The 19,868-nt window shown below is 37.2% G+C and overlaps 1 protein-coding gene across 2 annotated transcripts in view; it reads left to right on the forward strand.

The window, feature by feature from the left end:
- PTCHD4 (patched domain containing 4) overlaps positions 1-18,756 on the forward strand; it is a 191,757-nt gene extending 173,001 nt beyond the window's left edge. Inside the window, exons 3-4 of one of the 2 annotated variants that reach the window (XR_010946789.1) lie at positions 531-5,743; positions 18,621-18,756. Coding sequence is in view for 1 of the 2 variants with exons in the window: in XM_067752744.1 (XP_067608845.1) it covers positions 531-2,164 (1,634 nt within the window). In the remaining variant the exon portion in view is untranslated. Of the gene's footprint in view, positions 1-530; positions 17,585-18,620 lie in introns of those variants that run through there. The other variant, XM_067752744.1, reaches the window with a different exon arrangement.
- The last annotated feature ends 1,112 nt before the right edge of the window (positions 18,757-19,868 follow it).

Consider the following 19,868-nt stretch of genomic DNA (forward strand, 5'->3'; position numbering starts at 1 on the left):
CAGGTTATTAACATTGTAAAATCAATTTAAAGCCATTTTTAAGTGTTTAAGATCATCTTATAATTTCCAAAATCAGCATGTAAGTCAGTTTGAAATGAAGGTTAGGGACTGTCAGTCAATACCTCAGTTGATAAAGCACTGAACTGGTATTGAGGGACATTGGAAGATGGGTGGCTAACAGCCCCTGCCCTTGACAACTTAGTATCCATTTAGGGAGACAATATGTGTGCAGGGGAAAAAAAATCACAAAACAATGTCACATTACATTTACAATTTGGCAAATTAATGGAACAGACAATAAACGCTTCATTTTGCCCAGAATACCAATAAGTTTGGACTTTGCTGAAGTAGAAACATGAACCAAACATATCCTGCTATGTAACTGAAATTTGAGATCCTGATAGGAGTATCATAGTACTTTGAAGATTAGAGTATGCAGTACTGTTGAGCATAGATAACCTATAAGGAATTCGCTTGAACCATAGGAGGGAATGCAAACAATTCTTCTTTTCCTTCTTTTTTTAAATTAGGTCATGGAACAAAAGGAGTATTTGAGCTTCTGTCTGGATGGCGGAGAACCAAAGAGAATTTGCCCTTCAAAGACAGGGTAGCCGATGCCTATTCGGATGTGATGGTGACCTATACCATGACGAGCTCCCTGTACTTTATTACCTTTGGCATGGGTGCCAGCCCGTTCACCAACATAGAGGCTGTGAAGGTCTTCTGTCAGAACATGTGTGTCTCCATCCTGTTGAACTACTTCTACATTTTCTCCTTCTTTGGCTCCTGTCTGGTCTTCGCTGGCCAACTAGAGCAAAACCGCTACCACAGCATCTTTTGCTGTAAGATCCCTTCTGCAGAATACTTGGACCGCAAGCCTGTGTGGTTCCAGACAGTGATGAGTGATGGGCATCAACAGACATCCCATCATGAGACGAACCCCTACCAGCACCACTTTATTCAGCACTTCCTCCGTGAACATTACAATGAATGGATTACCAATATCTACGTGAAGCCATTTGTTGTCATCCTCTATCTCATCTATGCCTCCTTCTCCTTCATGGGGTGCTTGCAGATCAGTGACGGAGCCAACATCATCAATCTACTAGCCAGTGATTCCCCAAGCGTCTCTTATGCCATGGTTCAGCAGAAATATTTCAGCAACTACAGCCCCGTGATAGGATTCTATGTCTACGAGCCCCTCGAGTACTGGAACAGCAGTGTCCAGGAGGACCTCCGGAGACTCTGCAGTGGATTCACTGCAGTGTCCTGGGTGGAGCAGTATTACCAGTTCCTGAAAGTGAGCAACATCAGTGCCAATAACAAGAGTGACTTTATCAGTGTCCTACAAAGTTCATTTTTAAAAAAGCCAGAATTCCAGCATTTTCGAAACGATATCATCTTCTCCAAGGCAGGAGATGAAAACAACATCATTGCTTCTCGCTTGTATCTGGTGGCCAGGACTAGGAGAGACAAGCAGAAGGAAGTCATAGAAGTGCTGGAAAAGTTGAGGCCCCTGTCGCTGTCAAAGAGCATCCGTTTCATCGTGTTCAACCCCTCCTTTGTGTTCACGGACCATTACAGCTTATCTGTCACAGTGCCTGTTCTGATTGCAGGCTTTGGTGTTCTCCTGGTGTTAATCCTGACTTTTTTCCTAGTGATCCACCCTCTGGGAAACTTCTGGCTAATTCTTAGCGTCACCTCAATTGAGCTGGGCGTTCTGGGCTTAATGACATTATGGAACATCGACATGGATTGCATTTCTATCTTGTGCCTTATCTACACTTTAAATTTCGCCATTGACCACTGTGCACCACTGCTTTATACGTTTGTATTAGCAACTGAGCACACCCGAACACAATGTATAAAAAGCTCCCTGCAAGAGCATGGGACAGCCATTTTGCAAAATGTTACTTCTTTTCTTATTGGGTTGGTCCCCCTCCTATTTGTGCCTTCGAACCTGACCTTCACACTGTTCAAATGCTTGCTGCTCACGGGGGGTTGCACACTTCTGCACTGTTTTGTTATCTTACCTGTGTTCCTAACCTTTTTCCCCCCTTCCAAAAAGCACCACAAGAAAAAGAAACGCGCCAAACGGAAGGAGAGAGAGGAAATCGAATGCATAGAAATTCAAGAGAACCCTGATCACGTCACCACAGTCTGAAGGGTGTAGACTAATGGATTATTTTTCTTTTCCAGTATTGCACAACGATGCAGGGCAGGCAAAGCTCAGACCTCAGCTGCTTGGGCTGGCCAGGGGTAACAAGGCAAGTCAGATCAAGAGTGAATTATTCATGACACATCACGGTGTCTACTTCTTGTGGGGGAAGAAGGACTCAAAGAAGGGGAAAATGTTCTTTGCAACCTTGTTCTCCACTAAAGATAAGTTTCTGGATGTGACCTTAGAGCTCTTCCAAGGAATGGACGAATCAATGGAGTGTTAGAAGGCCAAAGGAGCCAACTGCTTTTAAAAATAAAATGCTTAGGAGAGATGGAGTAGAGAAGATGGGGGCCTCCAAATAGCGGAAAAGACATAGGAAATGTCAAAATTGCCATGACAGTTTTCATATTTGTTTTTTGAACAGGTTGGTCAAAGGAAACCTATGCACTTGGGAAGTACATATTTAATCCCATCTAAGCCAAAGCACTTCCCAATTCATTTTAAGTGTGCGTATATATGTGTATGTGCCATATATACATATACTTAGATTTGTCTTTAGTGTACATTGACATCTGTGTGGAGGGAGGTGCCCGTTTGCAGACCGGCTGGCCTTTCTCTAGAAAGTCAAACCAGCCTTAGCCAAATGTAGACGCATTAATGGCCATTCAAAATCGATTCAAGTGTTGCAGCAAGAGTACTGTTCATCTGTGCAATAAGCAAAATAAACAGAGACGTGAGCCCATTAGATTCACATATCATGTTTGTCAATCTTTGAGATTCTTGCTTTGGATGACTTAGCAAAAAACGCAAAAGGCATTTGAATTAATTACCACGTGGGCAAGGTTTAAAATCTCATGTTAGTGCTAAATAGTTACTGTGGCTTTTCATTGGCTTTTAATGATTCTCTGTATTTGGGAGGACTGATTTAGCTGCTTTTAGGGAGCTCACCCACTGCAAATGAGCACTTTACATGCATTGTTCATACAAATGTGTGTAAAGTTGCACAAGACTGCGTGTGTGTGTGTGTGTGTGAGAGAGAGTTGAGGTATTCCGTAGTTACAGTATTCTCATTTTAGATGTTGAAAATATACTACCGTGGAATATAGATAATTAACATAGGAGAAAGTGGGCGTAACTAGGAAACTTGTTATAGAAGGAAATAGAGTAAACGGAGCATCACCACTCGTCATGTGTTACCAGCTGGTTCTTAGTGTAAAGAAAATACTCTAAACCTATCAAGTCTAGTGTGTTCTTGCATTAATATTTGGAACATTAACCCAGGCCACAATCACTATAGTGGTGGTCGCTATAACTACTGCAATATTGTTTTGTAGCTTCTTGCAATATCATTGTTCTTGTTACCTGAAAAGTGCTTGTCAGTTGGCAGGACTCCTAGGGTGATCGTCGTTCTCCACAGGTGACGGATCAACTGTAACTGCTGCTGAATTCTCTCTCAGAAACAGTACTAAGGGAAATGTTTTCATTGTATTAAAATTTACAGCTGCTCCCCAGCAGATGGACTCAGTCTGTTGGGTGCTTCCTTGGATCAATGGTGTGCTTCCTGTCACAGAAAATTACTAGAAAATGCCTTTTCCCGTGCCAGGCAGTAAAATAACTTAGTTTTCAGGTAGGACTGAACAAATGTCCAATGATTATGAAATCTGCTAGTCAGCTCTTCTACCTGGAGGAGAGCTACTGTCTCCCACCAACTTTGGTTGCATATTTTAATTGAATTTAAAATATTAAAATCTCAAACAAACAAACCAAAAGACTTTTTGGACTCACGTTCAGAAAAGAGATACCAGCCATTCCAGTCTCGTTGCAGTGTTTAGAAATGAAGTTGGTAGATTAATGAAGTAATGAAACAACAAAACGGGAATGCTTTTACAAATAAAGAGTTTACTGGAATATTAAGGGAAAGGGGAACTGTCTCTACAATGAAAAACCTTTCACCAAATTTTATTTTATTAAATGGAGTTTGTTTTGTCCTACCTTGAGGTTATTGAGTTTCTATTAGAAGTGATCCATGTCCTTTCAGTTGTGTTCATATGGGCAAACTATCAATAGATCGAGTATGGAAAATAATGGCCATAATATAGCATTTTTGTTTGTACATTATTTGTAAAGTCATGTCACAGATAACCCTAGCCTTTTGCCTCCTGAGCTGCTCTACTAGGATGAACTGGTATTTGGCACTAGCAGACCTGCAGCCCATGACCTTATATCTGAAGTGGAAATTTCTGAGGCATTGGGTTTTTTGGTGGCATCGGGGGGACTCTTCTTTCACAGTTTACTCATCATTTGTGAAGATGTGTTTTACATCCCTTTCAAAAATGGGAGGTCATCAGCCGAGATATTCCATTAACTATCAGTCCATTTCTTTCCAAAATGTACCATACTCCATTAATTTACCAATTTTTAAAAAGCTTGCCTACTTGGGTCATTTTTTTTTCTTGATTACCTTAGACAATTCCACATGCAAACAAGATTGGCAGGTTGGTTTATAAAGAAAGAATCAAGTGTTCCAGTTGCCAAATGCATATGGGGATAGTGGCGTAACTACCCCAATACTGAGGCAGTTCTCATATCATGTCTCCATCTAGATGGTCTCTATTTGGATGGGGAAAACAGTTCTTTTTTAGCTTATATCTTCAAGGATCAAAGTGACTAAGAAAAATATGAATTTCTCATTGTTCAAGAGACTAGAGAGGTGGAATTCTGGAAGGGATATTATCTTTTCCCGGACACCATGGTACTCCTTAGTGAACTGTAGCAATAATTTATTGAAATGGGATTTCTTGTCCTGGAAGAGTTAATATACCACACAAAATGCCCTAACTCAGTCCTTGAAAGTAATTTAAGCCTAGGAAGAATGTAACTGAGCATCCTCTGACCTCCCAAACTCACTGTGAAACAGGTATTTCCAAGAATCCCATTTGCCGAATGCCAAGATACATCCTAAAGTATAAGATCATGATTTGCATGTGACACCAAACCTCTGCCTCTTTCAGTAGCTCATGTGCAACTCTTCTAGTTTTTCAAGTTTACTCCCGTTGTTTACTCCTTTTGTGAAATATTCATGGTACTCAAATTAGGAACTTATCTACTGCTAGAAGATGACCAGTCAACTCCAGGAAGAGAAGAAACCTGTGGGAACTATCTCAGATATGTAGAATATTTTCTTTTGCTGAAACATGTTTTTCCCTTCAAGTGAGAGTTTAAAAGTTTGCAAAAACCACACCCTTTCTGAATTTAAACTGGGATGTGGATTTGTTTCCTCCCATTGGAATTTAAATTTGATTTAGTACCATAATTAGTACCATAAGAGCTCCACTCTCCGTGACGGTTAATAAAGCTTCAAAGAGGTACTCACTAAATGATAGAAAGGAGATTTGGCTAACAGGTTCTTTCCCTCCTATAGTTAAAGGTAATCATATGCTGACTTAGACCATGCACAAGTTTTTTAAATGAAAGGTATACTTAAATGTCATCCCATGAATTCTTTCAGGGACCAGTGAACTTCTTTGAAGGTTGTGCATGAATACTCTATGAAAGAATTATTCTCCACTGTGGCTGTATCATGTGAGTGTTCCTTTCCCATTTTATTCCTATTTATTTCCACAGAATTGTTGGTTTTACCTTGTGAGATTAGAAGAAGAATTATGACAAATGAAGCTCCTATGATGCCATAATAGCCATTCTTGAATGTTGAATTCAAGAGGGTGAGAGCTTTTTCCATTTTGTAATTACCCATTGCATTTTCCCATAATAAGCTGATCCTCCTAGGCTTGTGGTTAGAGCTAGGGATTAACTATTGCCATTCAGAATTACATGTATTTTTTTATAAGTTGACTGTAAATATTATAATTACAGTCACATATTTTTCTGGCCAAATAGTTTTGAATGCCTGGCACTATGCATGAATTGTTACTAATAGTACATAGATTTTTAAAGACACTATTTTCATGGTTATTGCAACTTTTATTAAAATTCTCATGTCACCTATTCATAAATGCCTTGTAGGTTTTAGTTCCAAGGGCCTAAAGTCCATAGAAATTTCCATACCAAGGGGAACAGTTTAAAAGTTGCCTTCCCTGGGTGTCAATGGCAGCAACCTCTTCTAGAATGTCCTCTGGAAAATCCTAGAGGGTAAATCTGGAATCCAAGTAAAGGACGTAACAGATTCTATGTTAGTCAGTAATTAAGCGTACTTTAGTGTCCCGTGTTTGCTAATCTCAAGTTGAAACAGAGAATACAATGCCTTGAGAATAGAATTTAGATGTCTCCTGTGGATTGGAGAAGTCAATAATTTGCTCCATCTCTTTCTTCTAGAGGGATCTCTGTTCAATCTATTTTGTTGGTGTTTGCAAATGGTATTGATAATCCTTTCAAATGTGAACCTAAAAACTGTCATTTATACCAAAATAGATTTAGGAACACTTTTATTCTCTTTAAAAACAAGAAAGCAAAACAAAACAAAAACACTTCTTGGGCTTCCCTGGTGGCGCAGTGGTTGAGAGTCCGCCTGCCGATGCAGGGGACACGGGTTCGTGCCCCGGTCCGGGAAGATCCCACATGCCGCGGAGCGGCTGGGCCCGTGAGCCGTGGCCACTGAGCCTGCACGTCCGGAGCCTGTACTCCGCAACGGTAGAGGCCTCAACAGTGAGAGGCCCATGTACCGCAAAAAAAAAAAAACACTTCTTACTCTTTCTGTATTACAAAAAAGAAATTGTGACAAATTTTATGACACTGACTCAAAATCGATCTATAGCGGAATTGGTATGGCCTTGAAATTTCCCCATCTTCCGTCTAAATATAAAACTCAGCATCATCACTGTGGTGCAGGCATTTACACCAATCTTTCAAGCACACCATGTACAGTTTATAGTTTGAGACACCGTGCACAGAGAATTGCACGGTGCCTCAAAACTATAGATTCTTAACTGCTAGCCAAATCGAACACATGCCAATACACTCCATTTGAAGATTGATTACCTTCTCATTTGTCAGATTCATAACCTGACATTTGTGGGCCAAGTGCTCCTGAATTTCCAAGCATGAGTCAGGACCATAGATCATTTTGCAGAAGAAAATGGGATACTAGGGAGTCTCCTTGAATAGAAGCTTCAAGTAAGCACCCAGATAAGCATTATCCTGGATGGCTGTTGGCATTGCTCTGATTTTGTGCATCTTTGAGACATAATGAATATTTTGTTGATGTTTTCTCTGTACTTAATTAGGACCTCTGTTGCTGATAGAGAAGTTCCTTGCTTTTCTTATGATATGGAAAACAACTCACAGAGTGAAGTATATAGGGTTAAAAATCATACACTAGAATAGTGCAGATGACTAGTCTACAAATAACATCATATTTCTTCTGCACCTGTAAAGGTGTTGTCAAAATTAAATGGGCTTATACCTTAAAATGAGAAGCTTTGTAAGGTAGATATTTTTAATATAACAAAGTATTTATTAAAAATTATTGCTAATTTTGCACTTTTATAAATCACAGAAAGTCAGTCCCTACTATTTTTCCCAGTTGAAGTTTTCCCTAAGAAAATTCTCACAGGTCATGCTATTTATGAAGTCTTAAAAATGAGGAGGAAACTTCAGAAACAGAGGAATAAGAACATATACTGGTTTTGTGTGATTCCTGTTCCATGTCACGTGTTTGTACTTACCTGAACTGGGGTCTTTAGAAGTCATTTAGTAACTGTATTCCAGTTTCCAACATGGCTAATGGCATGGCTAGATAGAAGAATAGCATGTTTTCCCTACCTTCTATATCCATAGTTATTAGAGCAACTGCATTACACAAAAGGCTCTGTCAAACCAGTGGAGAAATAAGAACTTTAATGCTTTGGACAGTTTCATTGAAGAATTTCCTAGGAGTAACTAGAGAGGCTGCCATGGGTAAGAGACAAGGGGAGTTTATTATAAATGTGTCATTTTCCAGTCCTGTATAAATTTATGAACTTGGATTTTGGTAGAGGCAACCTGCAGTATGTTGTGGGGAGCATTTAAGTTATTTCATGTAAGATGGTCCACAGAATTTCCCCCCGGAAACTGAAATACCTTCCATCATTCTATTTGGTTAATTCACTGGTCATTGGTAGACACAATAAGAGACCTGGAAGAAAACCAAACTGTCATATTCCTACATGCCCTGCTGTAGTACGCAGCACCTCTTTTGAGGTAGAATCAGGAAATTCTGATATCTTTTCTTCTCAAACATAAAAGTGCTAGGTACTGATAAATTAGACTTTAAACTCACCAATGCAAATATTCCAAGGTTCTAGCAGCGTTTAAGCAACAATTTTATTCTACTTTCCTGTTAATTATGCATATTTTTCAGCAATAGGTTTTCTTACTCTTAAATAGGAAATCTGTCACAGCATGAAAAGGGCAGAGATCTCTCCAAGCTACCTCAAAAGGGTATTTAAAGACAAAATGGCAGGCAGCCTTTGATTAAATGGCAATATGTTGTAGCCACAAAGCAATATTATTTACTAGCTCTCCTTGATGCTCTTTTTAGACCAGGCTAAGTGTAAAAGGAATACCCCTATGTGCAGTTCCACTTGTGCATTCTGATTAATAATATTCATATACTTGAAATATCTCAGGACAGTTGTTTGGTGTCTCTCTGCAGACATCCCAAAACTTGGTTCAGAAAGAGAATAACCTGACATTGCCTATGAGGCAGTGGTCCACCTAGTGAAGTGCACAGTCAAATAATCTGTGAATAACTTCAGTAAAAATTCCAAGTGCACTTCTTATCAATGGAGGGAAAACTCAGTTTGTTTGTTTGCTTGTTTACCCTAAGCAAACAGAAAGAGACTAAGTTACCAGTATTTGGCATTTTACTTAGGTTTTCTTTTTCACTAGATGTCATTACTATTATTTTTAGTTAAACTGGGGTTCTGAAACACAGGTCACTTTTGGAAACATTAGGATCAGTGAAAAGAAAACTACTAGGAAGAGGTACTCTTCACCCGTGCATACACAGATTGTAGGAATGAGAGTAAAAGTTGAGCATTTTATTTCCTTTTCTTTCCTAAAACAAAACCCACTTGCTCTTAATCCTGGCTAAACAAATGTTAATTTCTATCGCAAAATAAAGGAGAATGATAAAAAGTGTAAAATTCTGAGACGCTAGTGTCTTATCAGTACAAACCTAATGGCAAACCACCATTTTCAAATGTCTTTCCCTGTAAGAACATTCTTTTGTTTAATATTCTGTGCCCTATAGGTTCTTACCACATCTTGTTCATGAAAACAGTCTCACTTATCACTTCTACAATAGTGCAAGTAAACTAATAAGCCATATATAGCTCTCTGCTCTGTAATTCTGTATCTTGGGCTCTGAAACTAAAGCTACTTATTGAGGAAAGCTTAAAAAAGAATTCTGAACAAAAAATGTCAATATCAAAAATATATATATATGTATTTCCTAAGTTATATTTTCACCCCAATGAATCTTCAAAATAGGGAACTGCGCGAAGCACATTTTTTTAATCTCACTAAGAAGCAAGTATTTCCACGGGAGTCCTTCACAGTCTCCAAAATTCCCTGAATTTGGTCCATTATCAAAATTTATCTCCATTCTTTGTAAGTGAAAAAATAATTTGTAAACCAGATTTTTTTCTAACTATAGTTAAAATAAAGAAGTAACAAATTATTCCCCATAGATTTGCACATACCTCTAATAATTAAGTTAATGTCCTAACTCAATCAAGGGAAATTATGTTGCAAATATTTCCTTATTTATTTTATTATTTTCATACTTTGCCCACAGAGAGATATAATAATTTTAGTTAAATTCCTCAGTATTACTCTGTTTAGGAAATCTATGATTTAAGCCTAAAAGTAAAACTCTTAAGAAAAATAATCATAAAGTCTTAGCTACTTGTGAAAATGTCATCTCAGTTATATTTACTACAGTGCCACTAGGCAAAGTTATTTACATTACTTCTGGGTATGTTGACCTTTTATTTTAAAAACCACAAAAGTCTAGTTCCATTAGTCATAACAAGGAACAGTTAACATGTTAAAATACTGATAGATGATACAGGTGTTTACTCTTTTGTTACTAGTATCAGTTAACTTTACCAGTTCTTTCTAGGTCACAATCCTAAATGCTGCAAACTAGGCTGTTCATAGATTCACTGTCCTCTCTTTCATTTCTTATTGCTAATATTAAATGCCCCACGTAATATCATGACACATGACCTCTTCATCTCACTTCAGTGGGATCTTTGGGCTCCCTATCCTTTAGGGAAAGATTCTTCTAGGCTAGGAATTAAACTTCGTAAGCACAACATCCCATGACATCACAATGAAACATAATAATCTATACTTCTTCAGTCTTTTGTTGAATTACAGGTTCTAAAAATTATAAAATTTATCCTTTAAAAATACAAGAACACATGCATTAAAAATAATACCATGATTATGTATATCAATTATTTCTACCTGTTTAAGGTAAGGTTCTGAAGCAAACACAGAATACCTTGGTATTCCTGAAACGTATTTTTTACAAATCCCTAAGTTACAAATATCTTTATAACGTGTAAATCACTGAAGTGTTACTGAAATAGTTAGATGGCCTTTTAAGACCCCTAACACTTGTATTAACTTCAAATCTAAAGCAATTTATAATCAGTTCAAAAAAATTCTGCCTAAAACATCTCACTTCATTACATTGTATTACTGTATGAACATTAACTACAAACGCGCATGAACTAACAATTTTCTCACCATGTGAGAACTACAGAGATGGGGACAATAATAAACAGGCTGGTGGCTCCTGAGCAGTGCCCAGGCTTACTGACAAAGCCCATCCCTCAGGCTGCGCGTGATACAGTTCCAAGTCTGGACAAAATTATTCATGAGCTGTCAGCACTATTTCCAAGTCATTAAACCAATAACTTTAAATCTTTGAATACCCGAGTCCACTGTATCTGGTGATTAATGTCATGGCATTACAGGGAATAATACATCGATATACAGCATTCACCATGTTTAACCTGATGCCAAAATTATACTGAATTAATAATCCGTAATCCACTTTAGAAGCTTTTGTTATTGCAGATTTCATTAGTGACATCATTTGCATGAATAACCAGAGAACTCTATTTAATAACATTCACTTTATATAGTTTTTCATATTTTTTAAACAAAGATGCCCAGAATTTTGTATGGGAATATTTGACTTACTCAGTAGCCATTCTCCTGTCCAGATTTAATATTTTAATCATTAATTTATTTTGCTTTTTTCCTGTTCAATTTTTTTTATTTCTAAAATAATTTTTCTTAGAATAATTAAAGCATGTTTTTCCTTTGGTAAGAATGAGTATGTCTAGAAAAGAGTGAAATAAGAACATAGCAAAATTAAGCTGGACAGGTGAACATATTTTCAGGCACTAAAGTTTAGGAAACGTATTAATTATTGTTATTTATATGTGCATCAAGCTGAAATTGGCTACTGCTTTTTTTCCAGCTTTATTGAGATGTAATTGACAATAACATTATGTAAGTTTAAGGTGTACGATGTGTTGATTTGACACACTTACATGTTGCAAAATGATTACCACCCTAGTATTAGCTAACACCTCCATAACATCACATAATTACCATTTGTTTTTTTGTGCTGAAAATATTTAAGATCCCTTTTCTAATTATATTCTCTCGTATCACAATTTAAATTTTTATCATAGCACTTGTTCCTATCTGATATAGTTTATGATCACTTATTTTTTCCCACTGCTTTTAATAATGGCAGCTGACATGGCAAACAGTAGATCGTACAGGTCCTTCCACTTAGTATACACTTGCCAATTATCTATTCAGTGAAAAACATAAATGAAAGAATTTCTTGCCTCTGACTTATCTGCCTGTGATCTAATGAAAAGTGAGTTATTTAACAACCTCAATCTGTGAGAGCCAACACGTGGATGTTCTTGTTGTTATTTTGTTTTATTTTCTGTAATTCTCCTTTATAGCCAGTCACACCAGAATAAGGCCCCATATGAGGGAAGAATTTCAGGTATGTCAAACTCACTATCCTTTCCAGTAAGTTGAAATGCTAGAGCCTAGAGCTTTGCACATCTTGATAGTGAAGTAAAAGGTTATGTGATTTGACATGAAGAAAAATACCCATGGACAGGGGTAGTAAAAAAAAAAAAAGTAAGAAAAGCAACTTTTGCAAAAAATGCAGAAGTTCTCAAGAGGGAAAGCAACAGCTAAACTAAATTTTATAAATATAACAAATGTTGAAAATGATTGCAAGCAGATCTTTGGTCTCAATATTGTAGCTATTTAACTGTGATGTATGCCTGACTGGAGTTTTTTTTTTTTTAAAGCCATAGCCTAACAAAAGCAATGGTTGACAAACCTGTAATTCATTAGGAAAATCCACCACTACCAGAACCCCAAAGGGCCACCTCAGTCATACAACTAGAATAAAGAATTGTTGAAATTCTTATATTAGAGTCACATACAAGATCTCTCTAAAAGATCTCTTATGTTCCAATAGTTTTCCTTTATGTATTATATCTAAATACTTAGAGCACTCAGTTTTTTTCAGTAATAGGAAGCCACAGCTAAAGGTTGACAGGGACAGAAAATAATTATTGATTAGAAGAAATTTTCCAACAACTAAAACTAGGAGCATACCTAGGAACTCGGAAAGTAAAATGGCATAAGGAACCAGCCGTATCATTCCTTCACTAATCCACCCAACAAACATTTATTAAGCACTTTTAATGTGCCAAGTAATGGGCCAAGTCCTATGCTAGGGACAAACGATGCTCGAATAATTCACAGGAATATCTTAATGTCTTCTAAAAAGATGAGAGTAACTATTTGCTTTAACAGTTGTGTTATGAAACATTGGCAAGACCAGAGTTATCATTTGCCTGCTATTATCCTAATCTAAAAATTGTTCAAAATTTTTAGTTAATATTTGTTTGCCATAATAAATGGCAGTTACCCTATGAATTTTTTGTTTGTTTTCTGGAAATGGGTATCAACGAGTGCTAGATGAGTCTGAGACAAAATGGTAAGGTAGGGAGGCCAGGATGGGTAATCAATGGATTCATGTTAATAACAATGCAGGAGATAAAAACTTTGAGGGCGTAAATCCTTTTGTTTGATGTTAATACACTAAAACAAGTTAGTGAGTACAAGTATAAACAAAACTCATAATTTGATCCAAGGGAAAAAATACTGATAAATAAACCAGTTGGGCCAGAATTGAGACTGACAGAGCAAAAAAAAGGAAAAATCATTTTATAAAAGAGCATGAGCAAAGAATATTAATGAGGAATCATTCCTGCCCTGTTGCCACCTCTGCTCACTTTGTTCAGTGTGGAAATGACTAAGACATATTCAGAAGGATGGCTCACAGAAAGGAGACGTCGTGACTAATTTGGGAAAGAAGAGTCCATCTGTGGATGGAGGGAACAGTCTTACTCCTTCTTCACGTTAAGCTCCAAAATCCTTGTCCAGTTGGAAATTTAGCACTGGGGGGATTGTGAGATCTCAAGCTTTGGACTGAGATTGATCTGGGATTGATATTTTCCACTAAAATGATGATTCGAGCGGTATTAAGCAGCAGCTGCTTTTCTTCTTTGTTCAGCTGAGCCTGAATACATCGTTTATTCCTTAGTTGGACTCTACTATCTTTGATAGAGAACCGATGAAAAATATGCATAAAATTATTTTAAGTCTAAAACTCATAAAGACCTTACCACAAGAGAAATAATTAATTTTTATGGAAGTGTTTTATCACCACTGTTCATCCCTAACCTAATGTCCCTGCTTCAAGTAGATGCATCTCAAGCAAGTGGTTCAAATAAATTAGTGGCCTGGTGAATTTTTACCCTGTAGCTTAACTCTTTGATATATTTGTAATCCTCTGCTCCACTGACAGCCCTGACCCTGCTTGGTAACAGTACCTTGGGAAATTGGAGATATAAATTCAGAGGAAAGAATCATAGGTGCCGGCAGACATTAAGGAGAATGGGTAGTAGTACTATTATAAAGAGAGAAAAAAGCCTGCGTAGATAGGGGTCCCACTTTCTGCAGGGCAGGAGGGAAGAGTCTACAAACACGTAGCGATAATCCCTAGATTAGGATGGACGATGATGTAATTCATCAGACAAATCAGAAATTGATAGACTGTGTTCCAACCTACTATTTTTTTTGTTTCCATGGCAACATTCTTAAAATTTCTTGAAAAAAAATTTTTCTTGAGTTGTGGATTTCTTCGTCTTCTCTTAATGAACAGATAATTTTATGTATTTCTTTCATTTAATTACCTTGAGCTCAGTGTTACACACTGTAAGGAAAGGAGAAAATGTATTGTGTGGTTTCTACCCTAAACTGCTTGGGATCTATTTGAAGAGGCTAACAGAGGAAGCAGTCCTGAGTGATAAAACACAGAAAATGATTGACAATGACTTGCATGGTTCATACTCTATAGGGTTAAGAGAATGTGGGTATCAAGTTCTGTTGGCGTTAAAGGGGAACACTGCATGAAGAAAATACAACTTCACTTGACGAATGCAGTGGACCTGCTTAAGCCAAGGATCCCACCCTCCGCAGCCATTACCTCTGATGGAAGATGCACGATGGAGGGAATCTGTCCCCATCCTCCTCCTCTCTGGCCTCCTCTCCTGCCACTCTCCCCTTTGTCCTCTTGTGCTTGCAGTTCTCACCACCCTGAATGCTCTTTTTCTGCTCTCTAGCCGTAAGTCTTCTTCCCTTTTTTCATGATATTTATACGTAAATACCATGCCATTAGGAAGGCCTTCCATGACCATCTTATAAAAATACAGTAACCCTCCTCTCCTCCTTCCCTCCTTATCATAGCATTTGTTTATTATTTATCTGTCCCCAGTAGGTTAAAAGCTCTACGAGGGCAGAGATTTTTTTCTGTTCTACAAACTGCTATAACCCCAGTACCCTAGAATAGTGCCAGGCACATATTAGGCATTCAATAAATATTTGGGCAAAGAAGGATGGAAGGAAGGGAAGGAGGGAGGCATGAAGGGAGGGAGGAAATCAGATCAAAGTGTGGACCAATTTCAGGAGGCCCTTGAAAGCTTCAGGTGTTTCAATTATAAAGTTGAAGCCATTGGATGTATCTTATCGTCTAGTAAGTAATTCAGGGTAGACTTACTAATAAACTAGAAAGTTCCTTGCTTGTGAATTCCTTGCCAGGTAGTAGTTGCATCAGCCTTTCATTTCCTTAAGTATTTATCAGTAGCTTAAATTTTAACAAAAGCCTTGGTTTCCTTTGATACAGCAGGGACTGTGTTCATATCCTATCTTACAACTGAAAACGTGGAAGATTATCATGCAACCACAAATTTAAGTGGGGGAAATCACTATGCTACTTCTTCTTGGCTAAGTAACTCAAAGCTTCTGCCCCAAGCCATTTTCAGCTGGAATTTTAGGATTATGTCCACAAGCACCCAAAGCTAGCCTGACATAAATATAAGTTAAATATATCATCTGATGCCCAGGAACATTTGCTTCTTCCCTCAAAATGAATAATTTATTGGTATTTTACCTGCTGTTCCCAAACTCACATTGATTCATTTATTAGTCTCCAAAACAGATGCTCATAATTAAATCACAGGTTCTGTAAGATCATTAGTCCTCTAATGGCTGAAAGAATTAAGAAGAAATTTTGTAGTTTAAATTCATCAGGAAGGAATATAAAAAGCATTTTTCTGTATAATTGTGATATTTGCTGTATCATTCTTTCTGGTAGAAATTTCTCATCTTCTAAATTTTTGTTATTATAGAACTTATTTTAGTTTCTTTAACACCAGCAGATTTATTATTCAATTCCAACCACAGAACTTCTGACTCAGATGGCTAGTAGAGTGTGGCTTTGTTATGTGTTCAAATTTTTTATTGCTTTTTGTTTTATGCCTTAGTTTATCCTAATTAGAATTTCTCCAAAATAACGTAATTTATGTTGGTGAAGCAGTATTACATTATTTCCGGCAGAAAATGCTTTATTAATTGTACCACATAGGTTTCAGCATACACAAAGTTTTCTTTAAGTTTTGTAGATATTTGGGTGATGTGATAGCTATTTTATTTTCATTAATGTTTTCATCTCTACCCTGTGCTCAGCTGAAATAGCTGCTTATATTTTTATCCACTTGAATCTTGAAGTTGAGGTAAGCTGAATATATACCATATTTTTTCATATACTTTACTTTGTCCTACCCAAGGAATTTATTTATGGAGGAAGGTGATGAATATTATAAACTAAAATCACATTTTCTTCTTATGTCTGTCTCTGAATCCAAACCTGTGGGGTGCGTGCTATAAAATCAAGTATATTTCGATCTGAGAACCTTCCCTCTCTTATAATTGCTGAGGTATTCATTCAGTCCTCTCACCTGGTATATAATTTCTAGCAAAACACTTCCTAGGGAAGGTACAACAGAGACTGCACGAACAACACTCAAGTTTAAATGTCCATAGATGTTCTGGTTCTGCCGCTCTTTAGCCCACAAGCTAAATCAACTGAAATGTTTAGAAATGCTTATGTTTGGATCTGCATTTGAGATGTGAAACAATGGCATCCTTAAATGTATTATCCCCAGTCCTCAAGGTACTGATGTCTAATTATTTCTAGTTACAGTTTGCTCCAAAACTATTCTAATCAAATTCACTTTGGGATGTAAGTGTTAAAGTACCAGCAAGTAAAAGAATATTTAATGGCAGCCATTTGTGTGTTTAGTATGTGTGCTCAGTGTAATGCCATCTTCAGAAGTCGATTTACTTCACGATTTTTTCATTGCCATTCTTCACAGAAAAATAAGCAATTTGTTAACAGTTTACAGTATTTGGGTACTATCGAAGGGACAGCAGCACTTGTAAACACTGTAGGTTAAAATGGTTTGGTGATGGTATGAAATTGGGTCAGCACTGCAATGCAATATTGAAAAAATTAGAATGCAATAAAGAAATTTAGATATTACATGGGACTGCTTTGTGCTACCCAGACTCCTCCTTTCTCATTTGGACACAGAGCTACTCTTTTATCTTGCCAAAAGGCGATTGTCACAACGTCAGTGTGATGCTGCTTTGCTCCAGGACAGGAGTTGTAAGGGGCGAGGTGTCCTGAAATGCAGTATTGCAGGACAGAGGTTAATCCCGACAGTAAACTGTGGATTTGCATGAAACATTGTACTGTCAGTATGCATCTGTTCTTACTAGTCTGGGTTGAAAAAAGAAGTTTTCCAGTTTACTGTAGATCAAACGCCATTTCCTGCAGGCATCACAATTCACCAGCACATGGTTACCCCACTCTGGTACAAAACTGTTGAAAGAAAAGAAAAAGTCATTGTTCTGAAAATATGTAAAGCGACACTGATGATATGTATTTTTTTTCAAGTGAGGCAATACTACAATAATACGAGTTGTTGCGTCTAGGTTTTCTCCAAAAGATCATTTTTGCTGGATTCAGAAGACTCAAAAGTTCCCTAAGCATCTTTGATCATAAATTTTGTCACGCTTCAGCTTATGGCAGTTTTGATATTCATTATTGAATTATTAATATCATTATTTAAATACAAATATTGTCCCCTTCCCATTATGAAAAGCTATTACACACATATATGGATTTCTATAAAGGTTGACGACTATATGCTTTTTTATATTAGAAAATCATGTGAAAACAAAATTGATGAATGCTGTTAATTATTTTAACTTTTTTATTAGGTATAAAATGTTCATAAAATTATTCTCTCTATAACTTACCAAGATTTATCAGCTTGTGTAATTTTTATAATCAGAGGAGTCTGGTTTTCTAATTAAAGTTTTGTCAAAGAACGTGAATTGTGTGACTTTTTCCTTCCTTGGAAGCGTATTATTAAAATGCCAAAAATACTGTCCAGATTTTCTCTCCTCCTCTACGTGGTATGCAAATGAAATTATATCCAGCCAACACACCTGGATTTGGGGCTATTTTAATTTCCCATTGCAGAGAAAAATAAACCAAAATACTCTTATGCATATCTGAATACCATTAGAACAAGCTAAAACCAGGAAGTCCATGCAATTCATGGGGGCCCAATCACACCTACTTAGAAGTCATTCTTTCCATCTACTCCCAGTTTGGGGAGAGGGCTAACATGATATGTAAATACTATCAGCCTTCCCTCAAACAAAACAGTCAAGTCTCTTCACCTCGTAGGCCTTCATTGTTCCATTCCAAACCCCAAATGAAAAAATTTACTATTATTGGGATTATAATCCTGAATCTCAAATCCCTGATAGTCTAGGAAATGAGGACACGAGCAACCGTGAGAAAAGGCAAGCACTAAATCGCACATATTTGCACTCTCATTGCCAAATTGCCTATGAAACAGGTAGCTAAAAAGGAAATGTTATCATATATAGTACTTAATCAAAACTTTTCTTCTCCAAGGAACCCATCCTACCAATTTGCTGGGAGCAGATTGTATGAGATAAATTGTAGGAGTGACAAGCAAGGAAGCCATCTCCAACATCATCAACTTCAGGACCAGGTATCATTGTCCTTTCACTCCTTTGATCTAGAAAGCTTACTACTTTTAAGAGTTCCCCATCAAGATGCAAAAGGTGATATTGTAGATCAATGGTGGTAAAGCTCAACAGCTTAGCTATCCATTTATGCATTAACAATTTAGCAGGGGTTGGCAAAAATGAGAGTTCCTTTTTTTTCCTCTGAGGCATGGTGTGTTAATTTTCTAACTGGAAGAAAGGAAAAGCTTAAGGGTGAGTTAAATTTCACCTCCTTAATTTGCTGAAGTCCAGAATGCTTTTTTTTTTTAATTCAATTAAGTGTAAGTATTTTCAGCACAAGCTCACTTGTCTCAAAATAACCAATTCTGCTTGATTAGATGTCGCAACAGGCTGCGAGGTAGATATTTTAATATCAAAAAGACTATATAAGCTGTTACCCACCATAACTAAGAACTGAGCTGTTTGTCTGGGCTTCTCTCCTCAGTTTAGAACCTTGGGGTCTGTACATCACCCCTTGTACATTACACCATCCACACGTCACCAACCGTGAGTGCTGAGCTATGGTAAACTGGGCCCACTGTATCCTAATTTTCAGGATGAATGGAATTTTTTTCCTTAGAGAGTTGGTAGTAATGAGGAAGAAAATGTGGCCTGTTGGAGAAAAAGATCTTGATAATTGCTATTCGGTAAAGTAGTGATTAAAGTTTGGTGAAATATGAATCTAGTAGTAAAGAGAAAATCAGTAAATAAGCCATCTCAAAAAGAGCTGTGAGGACCACGTATTGATAAAAATCATTCAGATCAGGATGGGAGAGAAACTGAATATATAAGCAATGCGTGTATAGAGTCAGACTCTCAGAAAGCATTTGAGATAATATTTCCAAAATCTTACTTGCAAATTGCTTGGGCTTTGCACATTCCCGTGGTTGGAAGGCTGACAGCATCAGTAAATGAATAGAAATGAATCTTGCTGAGGGGAGGTGTCGTCCGCAGCCCCTAGAGTCAGACATTATTTTACATCTTCATTATTGATTCAGAACAACGGATAAATCAAATCTGCATATGATAATGAAGCAGTCAGTGTTCCCAAACCTCACAAGGGAAGAAAATCAAGAAATACAGGCATAAAGATGTTAAAGAGACAGCATTAAAAAACCCGAATGAATTTGGC

The sequence above is a fragment of the Pseudorca crassidens genome, chromosome 10, assembly GCF_039906515.1.
Source record: "Pseudorca crassidens isolate mPseCra1 chromosome 10, mPseCra1.hap1, whole genome shotgun sequence".
Classification (NCBI taxonomy): domain Eukaryota; kingdom Metazoa; phylum Chordata; class Mammalia; order Artiodactyla; family Delphinidae; genus Pseudorca; species Pseudorca crassidens.